The 19,674-nt window shown below is 40.7% G+C and overlaps 1 protein-coding gene across 1 annotated transcript in view; it reads right to left on the bottom strand.

Annotated features, from left to right (window-relative positions):
• Positions 1-19,674, bottom strand: part of Eprs1 (glutamyl-prolyl-tRNA synthetase 1) — a 67,178-nt gene that overhangs the window by 37,317 nt on the left and 10,187 nt on the right. The window contains 8 exon segments of the mRNA XM_050148164.1: positions 2,637-2,696; positions 3,493-3,577; positions 4,041-4,274; positions 8,522-8,693; positions 10,958-11,150; positions 11,778-11,904; positions 16,967-17,061; positions 17,923-18,062. Coding sequence (XP_050004121.1) covers positions 2,637-2,696; positions 3,493-3,577; positions 4,041-4,274; positions 8,522-8,693; positions 10,958-11,150; positions 11,778-11,904; positions 16,967-17,061; positions 17,923-18,062 — 1,106 coding nt within the window.

Raw genomic sequence — 19,674 nt, 5'->3', positions numbered from 1 at the left:
AAATCTTAAATTTAAAAATTAAGCCAGGTGGTGATGGTGTCCACCTTTAAACCCAGCATGCAAGAGGCATAGGCAGGCGGATCTCTGTGAGTTCAAGACCAGTTCCAGAACAGGCTCCAAAGAAATCCTGTCTCAAAACAAAACAAAATTTTAAAACAAATTATTGAAAGATTTTCATTTTTAAAGTCACTACATTGAGTTCTTCTCACCAGCCCAGCCAGTACATCCTACAGGAAAGCTAAGCTTCTGCTCTTCAACTTCTCATCATTTCTGTTACACCAAAGACGACATGACACCACCACTGTGCTAGAACCGTGAACCGTGAATACAAAGGAGAAATTCAACAGGTAGAGTCCAGAGAGAAGAGGCTGGCTGAGGCTTGGTGGCCGAGCACCAGAACTGTGAGCAGACATGGGGACAGGGGAGCGAGCACAGGAAAGAGAGGGAAGAAAATAGGAAAAGAATTTACACATGTTGCGATTCAACACCCGAGAGGCAGGAAATCACTCTAAGTTTGAGGCCAGGCAGACTACACATTAGGACTATCTCAAAAGACAAAGGGAAGTGTGTTAAAAACAAACAAACAAACAAAAAAAAAAAAACCCTCAGAACCAAAGGAATGAGTCAGTTTCTAGGCTAGAACTCACATGTTGTTTCAATGGATATGATAAAAACAGACCCATACACCAAGATATACTAACATTTCCAGGTAAAAGAACAGGTCCTAGCCAGGCATGGTAGCCCACAGACTGAGGCAGGAAGATCCTGGGCTACAGATTAAGACCCTGTCTCAGAAATAAAGCCATCACATATACCAGGTCACAAGCCTGGCACAGAGGTAAGCACCCACAGACCCTGTCGTTACTTTAGGAGGCTGAAGCAGGATGACTACTTTGCATCTGCAAGATCAAGATTGGTCCAAGCAGCACAGTGAGCTTTCCTCCCTAAAAGATCCCTTATAAAATGTCTCAGTAGGTCTCTTTATTCCATCCAGAGTGAGGAACAAAAGGACGGTTAGAGGAACTGATAGCTAGCAGGGTAATGCATGCATGCCTGCAGTCCCAGCTCCTAGGGAGACTGAGCTAGGAGGACCACTTAAATCCAGACACTTGAGACCAGCTGGGCAACACAGAGACCCAATACAAACAAAACAAAACTGTCCAGGAAACAGGTGATCCATCACAGAAAGAACAGAAAGAAAATCCCAGGGTGATGTGAAAGATCTGGGGGTGCATCTCTGCCCCCAAGTAAAAGCCGCCAGCACACGCCAGAGCAGCACAAAAGATTCTGGCAAAGACGTCTAAGAGTAAGTTAAAGAACATATGAAGTGCCTGAACAGTTCTAAGAACCATGACAAGAACCAGGAGTCAGGAAATGAGGGAGGGGGAGCAGGTAAAATAAACAAGTGATAGAAGAAAATCAAATTGTTATGAGCAAAGACCAAAATGTCATTTCCCATCACAGAAAGACAACTGAAGAAAACCCAACTAGCATCCCCCGTATGGACAACCAATACCACAAGAGTCAACTGAAAACTTAACAGATTCTCTATAGGGAGGGAAGTGGAAGGGAAAAGCCCACCGAATCTTGTGACCCAGAGAAATACATTTCATACATTTGAAATAAATACATACATAAAGCTTGATTAAAACTTAGACTTAAAAAGGCTGAGTTTAAAAAGGCACACAAATATTAACTTGCTTGTAAATTCTACTTGTGTTTGTTATTAGTAACTGCAGCAACAGAAAGAACCAATTAATGATTCCTTAATATATAAAAAATTCACTAAAAGTAAAAAAACTAAATAAATTCAAGACACATGCGAGACAAGCAACTACTTGATGCAAGACATCAGCACAGCCGGGCAGCAACGTCCAGAAAGGATTTACAGAACACAATCACAGAAACCGCAGTGCAGAATGTGCATTCAAATGATTCGCCTTATTATAGTGCCCAAGCATCTGCTTCCAATTAGGGATTGACAATGTCAATATGCATGGTTCCTGGTTTGATTTCCAATTAAGAAAGCTTTGGGTTGTTTTTTTTCTCCCAAGCTGAAAGCACAGCAACTGTAGTTAGTGAACCTTCATTACAACTCAATACAATATGCAATTTTAACTCTTATGTCCTCTCAGCACACAAAAGAACAGCAGAATGGATTTAGCCAAGTCTCCCTTTGCCACAAAGAACAGAGGACACATTTGGCAAACAGGTCTGTTGAGCAAGTCGCTACAGAAATGTGATTGTGCTTCAAAGCTGTACAGTTCCTCAGGCTACAACATGTACTATGTTCACTACAGCTATGTTTAAGGCAATACAAGGATGAAGTGATACCTTCTTACAGAGAGCTCGCAGCTTGAAAGCAGAAAAATGAAATGCAGAGTGTTCATAAAAGGTATAAGGAAAAACTATTACCATTTCCCATAAATCCGAGTTTGTTGCTTCAATAATTGTTCCTTGCTGGGGTGATTAGTAGGCTTAGTGCCCTTATCCACTTAGAGAAGGAAAACATTCCATTTTCCTGAAAGACTGCACAATGATACACTGTTCAGAGGGCCTGATCTCTGCTTTAAGCACACCAGTGAGTTCTGCGTGTCTATTACTCAAGAGCGAGGCAGAGGAAGGGCAGTAGGTACCTTTTTGTTAAATGCCCAGATTTTGTCCCATTCCATGTTCACAACAGACCTCGAGGAGCCCTAGAAAAGCAATAAAAACAGTTTAAGGATAAGAAATACCTAGTAGAGGGCTGACACAATGACTCATTGGGTAAAGGTGTGTGTCACCATTCTAACAACCTGAGTTTAGTCCCTGGGACTAACATGGTAGAAGGAGAGAATGCATACATACTAAATATAAACTAAAAATTAACAAATAATCAGAAGATTTGCTTCAAGTCAAGCATGCTTAGAATAACAAACAAACAATAGTTGCAAATTTACTCTACTAAAATTGAAACCTTAGTGTGTAGCCTTAACAGTAGTTTATTGTTGGAAGCCATCCTGTAGGCTGGTCAGAGTTGACACTTGACTCCCACTGCATGGAAATACTTTTGTCCCAATTTTTTACTATAAAACATTAACTTATTCCCTTTAGACAAAGTCTACTCTTAGGTAGGCATGGTGGCATGTGCCTGTAAGCCTAGCACTGGGAGAGAAAAAGACCTCTATAGACTTAAGGCCAACCCGATCTACAGAGCAATTCCCAAGCCAAGAGGGATACACAGTAAGACTGGAGGGTAGGGAAGGGAACCCATCCTGGATGGCGTAAAATTACATATGTAAACTCAACACTTAAGAAACTAAGGCAGGAAGGTCACCAGAAGTTCGAGGTCATCACGAGCTACAGAATAAATCCACATCTCAAAATGAACAAGTCTCACAGTGAACGTGGTGACACAAACATGAATAGGAAGAACAGAGGTAACAACGAAAAGGGATATTAATAAGAATTGCTTGGAAAGCCAGAGAAGCTGGAAAAGAAACAATAACTTGCCTGAGCGGCGATGAATTGCTTCAGCCCCTCGACTGTCATCCCTCTTCTCAGAACCCCGCGCACTGTAGGAAACCGAGGGTCATCCCTGGAAATAGCACACTGTTAAGCAGATGTCTACATTTCTTGACTACAAAGAGAAGATTCCTAAGGAATACTAAATTATATTCAGAACAGCACCCAATTGAGAGAAAAATCTCACAGTCACACTTCTGAGTTGAGGATGTAGAGGGTGATGACCATCTCTATGCAAGACCAGAGTTAACCACTCTTGATTAATGCTAAGATCCACACCCAGAGGACGTGCCAAGTGCACTTCTCATTTTCCTATGCCATGGTCACTGCAGACAACACATGCTACGGCATCTAAATCAAGGGAGAGGGAGAACCTAAGGCAGTGGCTGGTCAGAGACGAATTAGGACTCTTACAGGCTCACAGGTCTATCCACTACTACTTCCCAGTCAAACCTGACACCTTCAAGTAGTTAAAAAAACTCTCTGCTACAGCAAAGACTGACTGCTCTGTCAATGCCATGCGATATTAGACATACCATCCGTCCACTAGTCCTTCATTGACAAACCACGTGAGTTTTCTTTTAGACAGCACTGTGTTGTTGAGGTTTAAGCGACTGTATTCCCAGATGTATGGCTTCCTTATGCCTAAAGCTTCAATAATCCAATAGAATTGTTCATCTCTGTCATGGTACTCTGTTGTCCTCAAGGCATGAGTAACACCTTCAATGCTGTCCACTATAGGGCAGGCAAAGTCATATGTTGGATAAACACTAAGAGAAAAAAGAGAATGTTTTTCTGAATAAACAGACTGTTTTATCTTCCTCATCTTAAACATTAGCAGCGTGCTCATTTAAAATACAATTCCTTACATACTAAAGAGCCGTTTTTGTTTTGCTGGACATGGTGGTTCACGCTTGTATTACCAACCTTTGGGAGGATGGCAGCAGAAAGATCATTACAGACTCCAGGCCAACCTGAGCTGCATAAAACACACTATTTAAACACACACACACACACACCAAGCAAGAAAAAAAAAACAAAAAGATAACAATGTTTTGATATATCTGAAAATTATGAGGTAGAAAATAAACATTTTTAACTCTTATTTTTATTTTGTCTTTTCAGGATTTTGCCCACATATGTATGTGCAATACCGGCTACGGCCAGAAGGGAGCAGTGGATAACCTGGAACTGGAGTGAGCTGTCATGGGCTGCTAGGAATCCAAGTCCTTTAGAAGAACTTCCAAGCTCTTGACCACTGAACCACCTCTCCAGCCCCACTGGTTTTACTTTTTGAGACAATTCTCACTATATATATATATATATATAGTGGCTGGCCTAGGATTCATTATATAGTCCTGGCTAGCCTTGAGTTAATGGCAATCCTCTACCACCCAAGCACTGGAATAAGTCAGCAAATTTGCAATTTAATACATAGTTCAGTATTAGTTTCACAAATTCTATAGTACTTCTGTAATAGCAAATATATACTGTTCAGGGTCAATCTGGACTACAAAATGTGACAGATACTACTTCAAAGAAAGAAGGAATGAACTTTGGTAGGAAGGAAGGAATGAGGGCAGACAGGCAGGCAACAAAAAAATTCCATTTAATATGGAACTTATTTTTCACCCTGTGCTGGGGACTGGACCCAGGATCTTCTGAATGTGAGGTAAGCAATGCAAGCACTGAGCTTCTGCCCAGCTAGATTCCAGAAGGACAGCACTCCCTACACCAGCTGGTAGAGAGCACTTGTCTAGCACATGTAAGGACCTAGGTTAATGGCAGCACCATCAAAAGGGGGGAGGGCACTTTAAAAGGTGATTTCTGCTTAAAATGAAGTGTGCAATGCATATACAGTGTCAACTTAAATTATTAAAAGATATTATTACATTATGCCTTCAAATTTTAAGATTCAACTCAAAGGGCTGGAGAGATGGCTCAGTGGCTGTTCTCCCAGAGTACCTGGGTTCAATTTCCAGGACCCACAGGGCAGCTCACAACTGTCTGTAACTTCAAAATACCAATGCAAACAAAACAAAACAAAGATTCAACTCAAGATGTAATTATACCAGCAGGGTAATGCAAATTTGTAATCACAACACCTGAGAAGAGTTGAGGCAGGAAGATCATGAGTCAAGGTCAGGCTAAACTATACAATGAATCCTTGTTTCAAGTACCACCCACCCTGCCCCACCCACCCCATCCCACCCAAAAAACAACAACCCAAACTAAAAATTAACCAGCTGTCAGTCACATCTGCCAATCTGCACAAGATACAGTGGTTTCATATGCAGTGGCTTTCTTCAGAGTCCAATAAAACAAAAGCAAAATGGCTCATGATTATAATCCCAACACTCTGGGCTGAGGCAGATCACTGTGAGTTCAAGGCCATCTCACTCACAAAAATGATACACTTTCTCATCTGGTGGTGGTGGCACATACCTTTAATCCGGTGCCTCTGTTGGCAATAAGCACACATGTAGAGTACTCCATAAAATAAAATAAAAATTAAAATCTTAAATTTAAAAATTAAGCCAGGTGGTGATGGTGCACACCTTTAACCCAGCATGCAAGAGGCATAGGCAGGTGGACCTCTGTGAGCTCAAGGTCAGTCTGGTCTACAAGAGCTAGTTCCAGGACAGGCTCCAAAGCTACAGAGAAACACTGTCTTGAAAAAGAGACATTTTCTCGAAAACAAAAACAAAAAACAAATGAAATAAACCCCCAATCAAGAAATAAGCAAATGGGGATGGAGAGATGGCTCAGAGGTTAAGGGCACTGATTGTTCTTCCTGTGGTCCTGAGTTCAATTCCCAACAACCATATGGTGGCTCACAACCATCTGTAATGAGATCTGGTGCCCTCTTCTGGCAAGCAGGCATACATGCAAACAGAACACTGTATATATAATAAATAAAAATCTTTAAAAAAAAAAAAAAGAAAGAAGCAAATGAACTGAACAGTTTTATACAACAAGCCAATAAGTATTTTTGAAAGTGTTCAATATCCCTACCACAGAAGAAATAAAATTAAGACTACTTTTGGTACCACATTATCCAAGTCAGAATTACTACTAACATGAAATCTGACCACAAAGGTTGGAGAAAGGAACCATACTCACTGCTGGTGGGAGTACAAGTTTATACAGCCACTGTGGAAATTAGCTTAGAGATTTCTCAAAAAGTTAAAAATGGGGGGGAGGAAAGGAGGGTAGCGGAGAAAAATATATGGCTAAAAAAATGTTAAAAATAGTAGTACCATATGACCCAGCTATTTCACTCCTGGGCACATACTTCCTTACACGTGTATGTATACCCCCATGCTACTTTACTCACTATAGCAAATAAATGGAATTAACATAGTTGTCCATCAACTCCATCAGCAGGTGATTGGATAATACAAATTTAGTGTATATATAAAAAATAAAATATTATTCAGTGCTAAAAAAAGTAATAAAAAATTGCAGGAAAATAAATTGACTTAGAATGTATAATGTGCAACAATGGTCTTTTATCCTGTCACTTGTATTATTTTTAATAAAATGCTGACTGGCCAGTAGCCAGGTAGGAAGTATAGGTGGGGCAACGAGAATTCTGGGAAGGGGGAAGCGCAGTGTGCAATTGTGGTCCAGACACAGAGCAAGCAAGATGTGACTGCCTCGCCAAAAAAGGTACCAAGCCACGTGGCTAACAGAGACAAGAATAATAGGCTAATATAAGTTATAAGAGTTAATAAGACGCCTGAGCTACTAGGCCAATCAGTTTATAACTAATGTAGACCTCTGTGTGATTTCTTTGGGACTGAAAGACTGTGGGAACCGGGCAGGAGAAAAACCTCAGACAACAAAGAGGGTGGGGGTGGGTCACACAATGTCAGAAATAAAAACTACTATTATCTCTCACATGAAGAACCTAACCAATTATATATATATATAATTTACATATATATGCATGTATATGTAAACAAATGTACACATGGGTACATGTGGAAAATAGAACAAGAATGAGTATTTAACAGGGATCGAGGAAGGACTGAATGCAGGTAATGGACACAAATTATAAAAACGGATATAAAGGAAATTGTTTTCCTAGTTCTAACCCTATCATGGATCTTTCATTTTTGGTGGTGCATAGATACATAAAGACATATTTAGTAGTGAAAGTGTAAAACGCAATGTGAAGCTTCAGGACTTCAGGATGGCTATTCTACCATAGAGGAGCATTAACTTGTACAGAATTTGGTTCTGGTACAGTTTTTATAATAAAGTTAATTAAAAGGAAAGAACATATATTCTGCAACTTATTTTACAGAATAAAGACACACTTTAAAGGGTATCCTATTTAAAGAAAAAGACTTAAAATTACAGATGTAAGCTAGTGGCAGGCCACTCGCCTGGCAAGCATGAGCCCCAAACCAGAAACTTTAAAACAAAAAAAACAAAATATGATAATTTGTGAACAACCTCAAGAAAAAAAACAATTAAAACTTTAAAACACATGCTCTTTTCTAGGTTTGTTCATATTTCTGCAAATTTTGGTGCTACTATTACTGTGTCAATTTATGCTCAGAAAAAAAATTACAAGAGATAAACATCATTATCTAAAGATATACTTACACACTTAAGTCAGACAGGAAAAACTACAAAGTGTCAAGAATTTTTAGACAGAAATGCCCTTGTCGTGTGTCTGTGTCCCCCCACTCCCCGCCAAGAGACAGGGTTTCTCAGTAGCTAAGGAGCCAGTCCTGAAGCTAGCTTTGTAGACGAGGCTGGCCTTGAACTCACAAAGATCTGTCTGCCTCTGCCTCCCAAGTGCTGGGTTTAAAGGCATGTACCACCATCGCCTGGTGACAGAAATGTTAAGATAGCTGAGAAAGTCATCCCTGACAGGCTGCATTACACACTTTCAGAAAAGGCCACTCAGACAACCCACATATGAAGAACAAAAGCGCTGGCTCCCTGACTGATCTGCATCCCCTCCTTCCATGTTCACGCAGGAGTAAAGGGTTGCACTTACTTGTATTTATTCCCAGTTCTTGGGTGGGGCTGGATTTTGCAGCGGTAAAGGGTTGGGTCCCTCATACACCCATTGTTACTACTCATGTCAATTTTTGCTCTTAGGCAACAGGACTGACCAAATTGGCTTCCTTTTTTCATTTCTTCCCACATCTGTAGATTCTTCTCAACAGCTGTAATATAACAGGTATATTCTTATTTATCTGACTGATCTAAGTTTTCATTTTGAGTTGCAGACACATTCCATTGGTTTAAAAACACTGTAGCATTGACAGCTGAGTGCGGTAGAATATGGTGGTGGTAGTCCCCAGCACTCAGGAGGCTGAGGTAGGATGAGACTAAGTAGGGTACTCAGCAAAATTCTATCTCAGAAACAAACAAACCGCAATACCTGTGGGAAACAGACTATGAATGCTGCAGAAAAGGTAAGGACAACACATTTTACTGACACAGCACAGGAAGAAGCCTTTTCCTTTTCTCCTGCGCCCCATTTCCCACACAACGAACAGTCAGCCCTTCTCCCACTGCCAGCGTTGACACTGTCTTTAAAGTAGAACCATTTCTTCCTTTGCTGCATCACTGCCAGAGGTCCTCCAGAGTCCCTCAGGCACCCAGTATTGCATGGGAAATGCTTGGCTCCAAGAAAATGAAAGATCACAGAAACAGACAATGGTACAAGTCATAAAGGGATTTAGCTTCAAAAAGGATTCTCTATGTACTAGATGGCTCCAGCTCTACCTGTCTCAAAATAAAAGCTTATTCCATCAGGATAAGAGAAAACTACTAAACAGTACCTTCCCATGGAAACTTTTGAAGCTATAACACATGTTTCAGTTACACTCCGAATAAATACAAATAATTCTCAAAATCTAGTTAACTCCCTTTGAAACTGAAGTTTAAAAAAAAAGAAAAGGTTTACTGTAACAATTTAATTTTATTATGCTTCCCAAATGAGCACTTTAGACTTAAATACAGTGTGGAAGTTCTGGCAACAAACTGCACTGAATAAAATCACCTTGATTTGTGCCAGGTGGTGGTAGTATGCACCACTTTAATCCCAATACTCAGGAGGCAGAGGTGCGGGCAGGCAGAGGAGAGGCAGAGAAGAAGGGGAGAAGTGGAGAGGCAGAAAGGTAGAGGAGAGACAGAGAGGCAGAGGCAAGCAGATCTCTGAGTTTGAGGCCATCCTCGTCTAGAGGGAGTTTCAGGATAGCCAGAACTGTTACAGAGAAAACAAAACAAAAGCTGGACTTGTAAGCTCAGGGACAAGTCACGAATAAGAAGTCAAGTAGTCTCTTAGGCAGGATATAGTGATTTATATACTCCATATAACCTGTCAGCCCAGCACAAGGAAGCCAAGGCATGGCACCAAGTTAAACAACAGACTGGGCTATATGGCAGCCTTTCTATTTGTTTGTGACTTTGGAATGTGGAATGCCTCCCAGGGGTCTTTGTGGGAACACCTGAGGCCTAGCTGTTGGCACAGTTTTGGAAGGTTATGGAACTTCTGGTGCAAGATCAGGGTTATACCTTTGAGTGTAATAGTTCAGCATCGATTCTGGTCCCACTCAATGCTTCCAAAGCCACCAGCACATAAAGAAGTTACACGGTAAGATCCCAGCAACAGTGACAGAGCGCTGCTCTCTAATGGGACCCTTTCAAGCTTCTTGGCCCTAAGCTGCTTCTGTCAGCTGTGATCACAGCAGTGTAAATAAGTAAAGGAAGCACAGACTGTAGTCAGGTGATTGTGCACCAGTGTAAGTGCTAATGAACTCATGTTATTTTAACCACACACATACCTACATGTTGTGGTGCTTGCCTCACTACCAAACATTTTAGGACTGTTAGGCATTTAAATTAAAGTAACTAAATGTTACAGAAAAATCCTCCAAATGAAATAAATACAAAAGACTGCATACACAAGTGAGGTGTTAGGCTGGGTGGTGGTGTGCACCTTAATCCCAGCACTTGGGAGGCTGAGGCAAGTGTATCTCTGTGAGTTCAAGGCAGGCCCTGTCATTAGAGCGAGTCCCAAGAAAGACTCCAAAGCTACAGAGAGAAACCCTGCCTCGAAACAAACCAAAAAAAAAAGTAAGATGTTAAGAGTGAGGATACTACACATAATTCTATTGCAGATAAGGTTGTAAGAAGTTAGGCCAGGAACTAGGATCAGCAACCTCGCAGGTGCAGGTGCAGGCCCCAGATTAGATCCTCAAAGCAAAGAAAGGAGGACAGGAATGCAAGCAGGGCAGGAGGTCAAGACAGGAGAATCTCAAGTTTAAACCCAACCTACACACAGCAAGGCTGCATCAGACAAACATAAAAAGGCGTAAGAATTAGAGAAAGAAATAGCCTTAAATGTGTCTTAAGGAACATCTTTCATTTAAAAAGAGAAATAAAACTCATCAATTAAAATCTGATACAAACTGTGCCTTACAGTTTTGCCTGTGTTTGGATTCTGCCCTCTGCTCACGTTCCATTTTCATCTGTTCTGCAGGAGTGTCATCCACATAAGCCTTCCCTTCTTGAATTAATTTCTCTGCATATTTCATTATAGTTTCAAAATGATCTGAAGTGTAAGTGAACTGATCTGGTTTAATATGCAGCATCGCAACATCTTCCAAGATAACCTGCAGCAAGAAATCAAAGGAACCGTCAGGGTTCTGTCACTTTCTTACACATTTTCACCCCATGATATTTATTCTGGGCAAATGTAATAAAAGACCATCAGTCTTAAACAGCCTGAAACGACTGTGGATGGTGCACAATGTGAGGTCATCCTATTCAGTGCACTGGCCTCCAGATCTCCAGCTGCGAAAGCGGATCTCAAGGTGGAGCTATTTGCTGAGTGCTGGAAGTGCCGTGGCAACTGCACCACTGGCCCTCAGTGAATATATTACAAGTCCTTCAAAATAAAGACGCTATGAGACTAGAAAACCACACCTTACAATACCTGTGTAGTTTTAATCTCAAGACTATGACAAAAAAGGAAACGTGCTTCCAGTTAAATTAGTAATCAAAGGAAAATACAGTATTCCAGTAAACTCTACAATAACTGGAGAAAAGAAAAAATTAACTCAGGTCTTTTGGAATGGGAGCTATTATTTTTTGGCTTAGGTCTCAGGCATGAAATATAGAGATGAGAGGGAAAGGCAGCTATGAAACCAAGTTTATTTTCATACCATGAAGGTATCAGATCACGTTCTAATTTTAATCAACTTTTCTAAGAAAAAGGTCATCACTACACTTTTAATTACCTTCTCAAAATCTTCCTTTTCCTTTTCAGGATTTGTGTCATCAAATCTCATGATCAGTTTCCCTTTAAAGTTAACCTGGTAGTGCTGGTTCAGAAGAGCAGCTTTTGCATGCCCAATGTGTAAGTAACTAAAACAAAAACATTTCACAGAGAAACTCATTAACACGCTTCAACTAGATTCTTACCCTTAACCTCTTTGAGGAAATAAGAACCAAACAAAACGTCCAATACTCCCCAGTCATTTTACTTTCCACCAGCAGGAGGGGCTGTAACAGAAAACGTGACTGACAGACAATAGACTAGAGAACATGGATGTGTAACCATAAGGACAACTCCTATGTAAACTCTCAGAAGGCAAGGTATTACTACTACAACCCTAAGAACAACCGTTCTTTCCTCCAAGACAAATGGTCATGTACAGAAAACATTCTGAAACCATGATTGATACAGCCCAGTAGTCGACCTCTCAGACTTGCTGTTGCTGGAAACAAAGCCCTCATACTAAGGGAGAAGCACCTGCGACAGTCACAGTCACTGTGGTGGCTAAGTTGGAGAACATGAAAATTACTGTGACAGAGAAAAGGCTATGAGTTTTGACTACTTTCCTTGGTTTCAGCTTTCTCAGATGCCAATGAAAATATTTTAACTAAATGATCTCAAAGGTCCAATCTAGCACCAACTCTACAAACCAGAATCTAGGAAAACTATTTGTTCCCATGGGCAGCTGACAATGAAAAAAAAGGCCATTGCTGACAGTACCGCACAGCAATGACATCCCTACCAATGCCACGGTGAGGCACTGGCAGGCAAAGATAGGAGGATCACAGGTTCCAGGACAGCCTGGGCTGCCTAACCCTGACCTAAGAATACACATCTAGATCTTACTGTGAGAGATCCTGTCAACTAGGCAGAAAACAGGGCATGAAGCAAGTTCAACCAGCTCTCACAGATGCTAATTAGTTTCCTTGGAAGCTACAGTAAATATAATGATAGTCACCTAGTTTGAAAGCACATCTTTGAGCTCAGCTAATATACCAATATGGGAGGAGAAAATGCAAACCCTTATTTATGACACTGCACCATTTTTAAACTAAAAACAAACAAACAAAACCTTTCTGTGGAGCTAGAGATTGAACCCAGGGCTTTGCCCATGTCAGAGACAGCCTCACTGAACTGTACCCCTAGACCTAAATTAAGCAGTTTTCTTTAGACATTTACTCACGCAGTACTCCAGATTGGTGATTCAACTTTTTAAATAAACCAAAGAATTGTGTGGGTGTCTTGAATGATATCATAGAAAATAAAAAAAATTATGTATCAGCAAAAAACATAGGGAATTCCCAAAATGTATAGAGTTAAATGAGTAACATTAAGAAAAACTTTGTCCTATTTTTCCAACTTTTTATAAATCTAAAACTATTATAAAAATAATTTGTAGCTGGGTGGTGGTGACATCCATCTTTTATCTCAGCACCTAGGAGGCAGAGGCAGATGGATCTCTGAGTTCAAGACCAGCATGGTCTACAAAATGAGTTCCAAGGGCTGGAGAGATGGCTCAGTGGTTAAGAGCATTGCCTGCTCTTCCAAAGGTCCTGAGTTCAATTCCCAGCAACCACATGGTGGCTCACAACCATCTGTAAGGAGGTCTGGCGCCCTCTTCTGGCCTTCAGGCATACAGACAGAATATTGTATACATAATAAATAAATAAATACATAAATATTAAAAAAAAAAAAAAAAAAAAAAACAAAGTGAGTTCCAGGACAGCCAGGGCTACACAGAAAAATTCTGCTAGGGGGAGAAAAAGAAGAAAAGAAGGGGGGGAGGGAGGGAGGGAGGGAGGGAGGGAGGGAGGGAGGGAGGGAGGGAGGAAGGAAGGGCATGAGTCCTGCAAAAAAAACTGAAACACCGTGAAGACCGCCCAAGTGTACCACATTCAGTAATGCTACTATAACCACTGTCAAGAAGAGGAACGTAGGACCTGAGAGAGGGCTCAGGGGGTAAAGGCACCTGCTACCAAGCCTAACAAGCGCAGTCCAATTTCTAGTCCTCCAATGGTAGGAGAAAATCAACTCCTAAGCTGTCCACTGACCTCCACATGGGGCATATGTGTGTCTATATATACATACACACATGACAAATAACCTAATAAATATAAGGCTTCTATTTTTTATTAACAATCAGCGATTACCTATTATTAGTTACTATGCTAGCTTTATTTACAACACTTGAAGGTAGATCTGCATATGGGGTTGACAGGAAAAAATTCTTACAGTTTAAAGACATGTGTAACTCTAAAACCGTATATGCAGTCCTAAGAATACAAATCTCAGGAAAACAACCAGAACTCTTAAACTAGTCATAAGATTAACCTTCCCAAGAGAAAACTGACATCAAATCAGCTCTAAAAATAGATTTACAATACATACTTGGCAGTGAGCTGCATTACATTCTGCCATACAGCACACACACGGGGGCGGAGAGGATAATTTTTAGTTACGAGGGCTCTAGAAACAGATGGCAGCGACTTAAGTCTGGCACATTATCAGTACATGGTGTGAGTCAGTTTCTGAAACTATGTGTAAAATAGTAACAGTGCCTTTGCTCAGAGTTGTGATCTATGGGCTACCGTATGTAAACACGTGGTAGTGTTACAACAGGTATCACGTAAGTGTGATGACACACATCTGAAAGTGCCAACACTTGGAAGGCAGAAGCAGGAAGGCTATGAGTTCAGGACTAGCCTTGTCTACACAGTAAGCACCAACTCAGCCAGGGCACACATAGCACAACCCTCTCTCACAACACTGGAAAGGGGCTAGGAGCACAGCTCAGCTGGGAGTGCTTGCCTAGCATGCAGGAAGCCCTGCTCAAAATGACTACAGCGAGCGACACAAGCCCACAAACCTATCACTCTAGAAGAAAAGACAGGAGAGTCAGGAATTTGAGGTCACCCTAGCAACAGTTTAGTTCAAAAGCAGTCTGAGGGTAGCTTGGGATACATGAGACTTTGTCTCAAAGCAAAATAAAACTTCAGACAAACAAAAGGCAAAGAGGCAAAGTCAAGTCTTCTGGTTTTCATGCACACAGAAAAGAAATTAAAGGTTTTTTTTTTTTTAACAGCATGTGGGGGTGTAATCAAAAGCAAGAAATCTAATCAAGACAAGATGCTGAGTTATACTCCCAACTCCTCTATTGTAACAGAGAAAGGCCTCTGAAACTACAAACACTGAAATATGAGAAACTCACAATTTTAATAAATGACAATGGTGGGGGAAAATAATAAATGGCACAATTATAAATATTATTTTAAAAATACCATTCAACAAGTCATCAAAGTCAGTACTCAAAAGGACAACTGTGATCTCACAGTGCACAATAACAAAACTCAGGGCTCTAAAATGTACGTGGAAACTGAACCATGTAAGGTGCCATTTGTGACAAATTTTACTTTGTCAATTAATCACTCACTGATCAAGTCTGTAGATTTTTTTTAGTTGCTATTTCTCTTTCATTTCTTTTTTTTTTTTTTTAAATAGTTTTAAGAGCTGGACATGGCTCAGTGGTTAAGAACACTTGCTGCTCTTGCAGAGGACCCAAGTTCAATTCCTGGCACTCACAATGCCTCGAGTTCCTGCATGCACAGGGTGAACAAATACAGACAAGCACATACTGACAAACACATGTAGTGTTTAAAACATTTAAAATATGAAATAAAATTTATTTTTATGTATATGGGTGTTTTGCAGCAAAGTATGTCTATGTGCCTGATGCCTGCAGAGTCAGATGAGGATATTAGGACATTGGCTCTCCTGAAACTGGAGTTCCAGTCAGTTTTGAGCTGCCAGGCAGGTGCTGGGAAGTGAATCTGGGTCCTCTGGCAAAGCAGCCAGGGCTATTAACCTGTGAGCCATCTGTGTAGGCCCTTTCATTTTCTTCTATCTAGAACTCAGTTCAAAATCTGAAATGACAAACTCAGAATAGTTAAAAATATAACGTGGCATTCTGCCTGGGCTTCAAGGCATAGTCCTGTAACCCCAGCACTCAGAAGCAAGATTAGGGGGGCTACATCAGAACTGGTCTCACCCCCACCCCACTGCCCCAAAATGCAGAATCTCAAACTGCAATTAGTGACAAGACTATGATTAAAGAACTATTAAACAGGGCTGGAGAGATAGATGTCTCAGAGGTTAAAAGCACTGGCTGCTCTTCCAGGACCTGAGTTCAAGTCCCAACAACCAACCACATGGTGGCTCACAACCATCTATGATGAGATCTGGTGCCCTCTTCTGGCACTCAGGCATACATGCAGGCAGAACGCTGTATTCATAATAAATTAAAAAAAAAAAAAAAAAGAACTATTAAACAGAAAATGGAAAGAAAAGTTGTGATCTGCCAGTAAGGCAAGATTTGACTACAAAATGCAAGATCTGAAATTAAATTCAGGAAGTACAAACATCTCATTCACAAAATGACAGTGCGATGCTCTCCTAAGACTAAACTCCTCAGGGAGGCTGCTCCAGGGAGTCACTTCTGCGTTAGGACCTTTGGAAGGATTCTATCACAGGCCCCACTAGAGAACAGAATGACAGACATGTTAAGGCAAAGGAATCCACTCAGTCTGAGGAGATGCAGGGCTGGATCTGTGGGCTCTTACGAGTTAGTCAAATACTGTTTTCTGTGCATGTCAAGAGTTAATAGGTTTGGGAAACCTGCAAAGTTATGGAAGTTTCTAAGAAGGTTTTCCAAAACTCCTCTACTTTTATTTTAGAAAAATAAATATTACTTAACATCTGCTATAAATAGAAAGGACTGAGTAAGTATAAATACAAATCCTTACTGAAAAAAGGCTGCAAAAATCTCAAACTATAAGCAAAACCTAGGCTTTTCTACATATGAATACTTTCTTATTTCTATTTAAAATTTTATATTTATGGGTATTTTCTTATTTGTTTTTAAAATTCTAATATAAAACTTAGATGTTGTCTCTCCTACTGCCTTAATGAACTAAAACTACAAATTAACAAAGCTGTAAGTAATTAAACTACAAATTAACATAGGCTGTAAATAATTAAATGAGGCTTTTAGGTTTACTCCCCCCTTAACCTCTGGATGAGCACAGAAACAGAGTCCTTAGAGCTGCAGAGCCTCTGTCCTAAGCACTGGGCTGCAAGCAGGTGGCGTTTCCTTACCCACTGGCCTCTGGAGGGAATCTGACGGTCACCTTCCCCATCTCTGCACCCGGAAGCTCAATGAATTTGCCAACATCTTGTTTTTTGTCGGGTGCCTAAAAAACAAACCATACACAGCAAGAGCTTCCATGGCTATATGTTTATGATCATAAGGAGGATGACAACTAGACCACCCTTACACTTTAGAGGTTCAAGCTCCAGTGAGGGGCAGGAATGAAGCTAGACGGCACTTAGCAGAGACACTGAAAAGGCGGGAAGACGACCTCTGCTGCTTCACTGGGTGCTGACAGCCTCCCACAGAAACCACAAAGAGGCTCTTCAAAACCTGGATTCGACTCAATGCTCAAGATGAGCGAAGATTTAAGATGAAGGAGGAAGTGCAGTTGTAAAGCAGGTAACTGGGGACATCATTTATAGTAGGACTGATCCCCAGTACCAAAAGACAACGCATAAAATACAATTTTCATTAAATGGAAGAACATGCATCAGGGAAATAATCTTACAGGCATAAAGTTCAGGGCTTTATGTAGTTGAACAGTTAAAGGTATACAGAACCTAACAAAAATAGAATCTAAGTTGTTTTTTTAATGGAAATAACCTTTGAATTTTTTTTTTTCAAAGCAGTGCCATGGACCCAACACCAGGGCCCTTACCACGCCAGGCAAACACCCTGCCACTGAGCTGTATTTCAATCCCCAGAAAATAAGCTTTCTGTGAGAATAAGAATCTCTTCACAGATAGAGTTTCAGTTAGACTGAAATATCCGCACTTAGAAAAAAATTAAGTCTGTGGAATGGTTCAGCCGGTAAAGACCTGCTACCAGCCTGAAGATGAGGAGGGTCCCTGGGACCCACCGGTGGGAAGAGACCTCACCTTGACTGGCACGCCACAGCACACGTGCACCTACAGGCACAATATAGAAAATGAATACAAAAACAACTTAAACACTTGCTTACCACTCTAGCTTTGTTTTCCGAAAAATCCCACTTGGTACCAACTGAGCGGAAGGCCTGCTGGGCTTCAAGAAAGCCAAACCAGCTTTTAACGTGGACCAGAGTTTTGTTCTGCTCCACCTGTTCCTGCCATGCAGCATTTCCTATTAGTGAACATAATGGTTTAAATCTTTAGTAAATTGGCAAATTATAAAGCACAGATCCCACCAGCTAACTTATGTGGATGAGATTGGTTTGCAGCTGTGCTTCTGCAATGCAACCCTCAGTTGAGTCTATTTTTCAGAACTCAGAAAATACGTACTTTTTAGATCAAGGCCAGCTGTGGTGGTGCATGCCTACCATCCCAGCACTTAGGAGGCTAACACAGAAGGGTGGGTCACAAGCCCACAGCTGGGCCTACCTGCTTCTACCTAAGAAATAAAACAAACCACTAAAACACTTTACAGTTGAATTCACTCAACTTCTCTAAGACTGGCTCCTGTCCTCCTCCCACCACACACCCAGTGTTAAGACCAATGCTTCAATTCACCGATCAACCAGAGAAAATACAAGCAAGGTCATCAAGAAGCAGTTAACTTCTGTGTCATCAATCCAGAAACAGGGTTGCCAACCCATTCCCTCCCTACTTTGTAACGTTCTGTTAGTCTACAGAACCAGTGTTTGGCCTCATTTCAACTATACATTGATAATGTTACTCAAGTAAGTCATAAGTTTCTAATTCTGTCGGCCATTCATGCACCTTAAGCTTTTTACAGGTCCAAAGCTTCCATAAAACAGGCCATCTACCTACATCATCTTAAGTAATCTTCAGGCATCTGTGTTTTCTCATATATTGTATACTTTAAAAAATGATAGCTCTTTATACAATCCAATAAGATGGTTTCTCTGTACAGTGCCGACTGTCCTGGAACCTACTATGTAGACCAGGCTGGCCTCAAACTCAGAGATCCACCTGCCTCTGCCTGCCAAGTGCTGAGACTAAAGGCATGCACCACCACTGCCCAGTCAAAATCACATTTTTAAAGACGGACTCTTCTTTGTCCTTCAGTGATCTCATTTCACGAAAGGCTATGCAACTTTACTCCAAAATTACCTCTGCATTTGCCACCATGAAATCTGAAGCGCATCAGTGAAATCTCAAACTCTTCCTTGCTACTGTAAGTGCAAGGATAGATGGATGGATGGATGGATGGATGGATGGATGGATGGATGGATGGATGGATGGATAGATAGATAGATAGATAGATAGATAGATAGATAGATAGATAGATAGATAGATATTGATATATTTCACACATCATTTATACCTCATTAAGTTTTTCTTGTTTGGTTTTACAAGTTGTTTCCCAGGTTGATTGAACATTATCACATCTGTTGCAAATTAATTATACAAGAGGAAAAAAGGGACCCAACAAAGAGTAACACTCCAAATACCTCACTAATCTGCCCTTCACATTCCTACTGAGCAAAAAGATTTCCCGGGATGGAAACAAGTACTGGGAATGAAGCAGTTGCTAAGATAAAAGTGCTAATAAGATGAGGGTCTCCTTAGTAGGAATGACAACAACCCCAAAGGAAGAAAGAGAGAGGACTTCCAGGGTCAATAGAAGATCCTGTATCTCTGTGACCAGGAACAAGAAAGTCAGATTAACCGTCCTCAGTTACTGCCTACACACTCATACATAAAGGCAGTAATATGTCCACTTTTCACCTAGCAAAGAATTAAATGACCAAAAAAAAAAAAAAAAAAAAAAA

This window comes from Alexandromys fortis, unplaced genomic scaffold (genome assembly GCF_014885135.2).
Source record: "Alexandromys fortis isolate MF-2015 unplaced genomic scaffold, M_Fortis_MF-2015_v1.1 scaffold_62, whole genome shotgun sequence".
Classification (NCBI taxonomy): Eukaryota; Metazoa; Chordata; class Mammalia; order Rodentia; family Cricetidae; genus Alexandromys; species Alexandromys fortis.
This window is presented reverse-complemented; position numbering and strand designations above follow the sequence as displayed.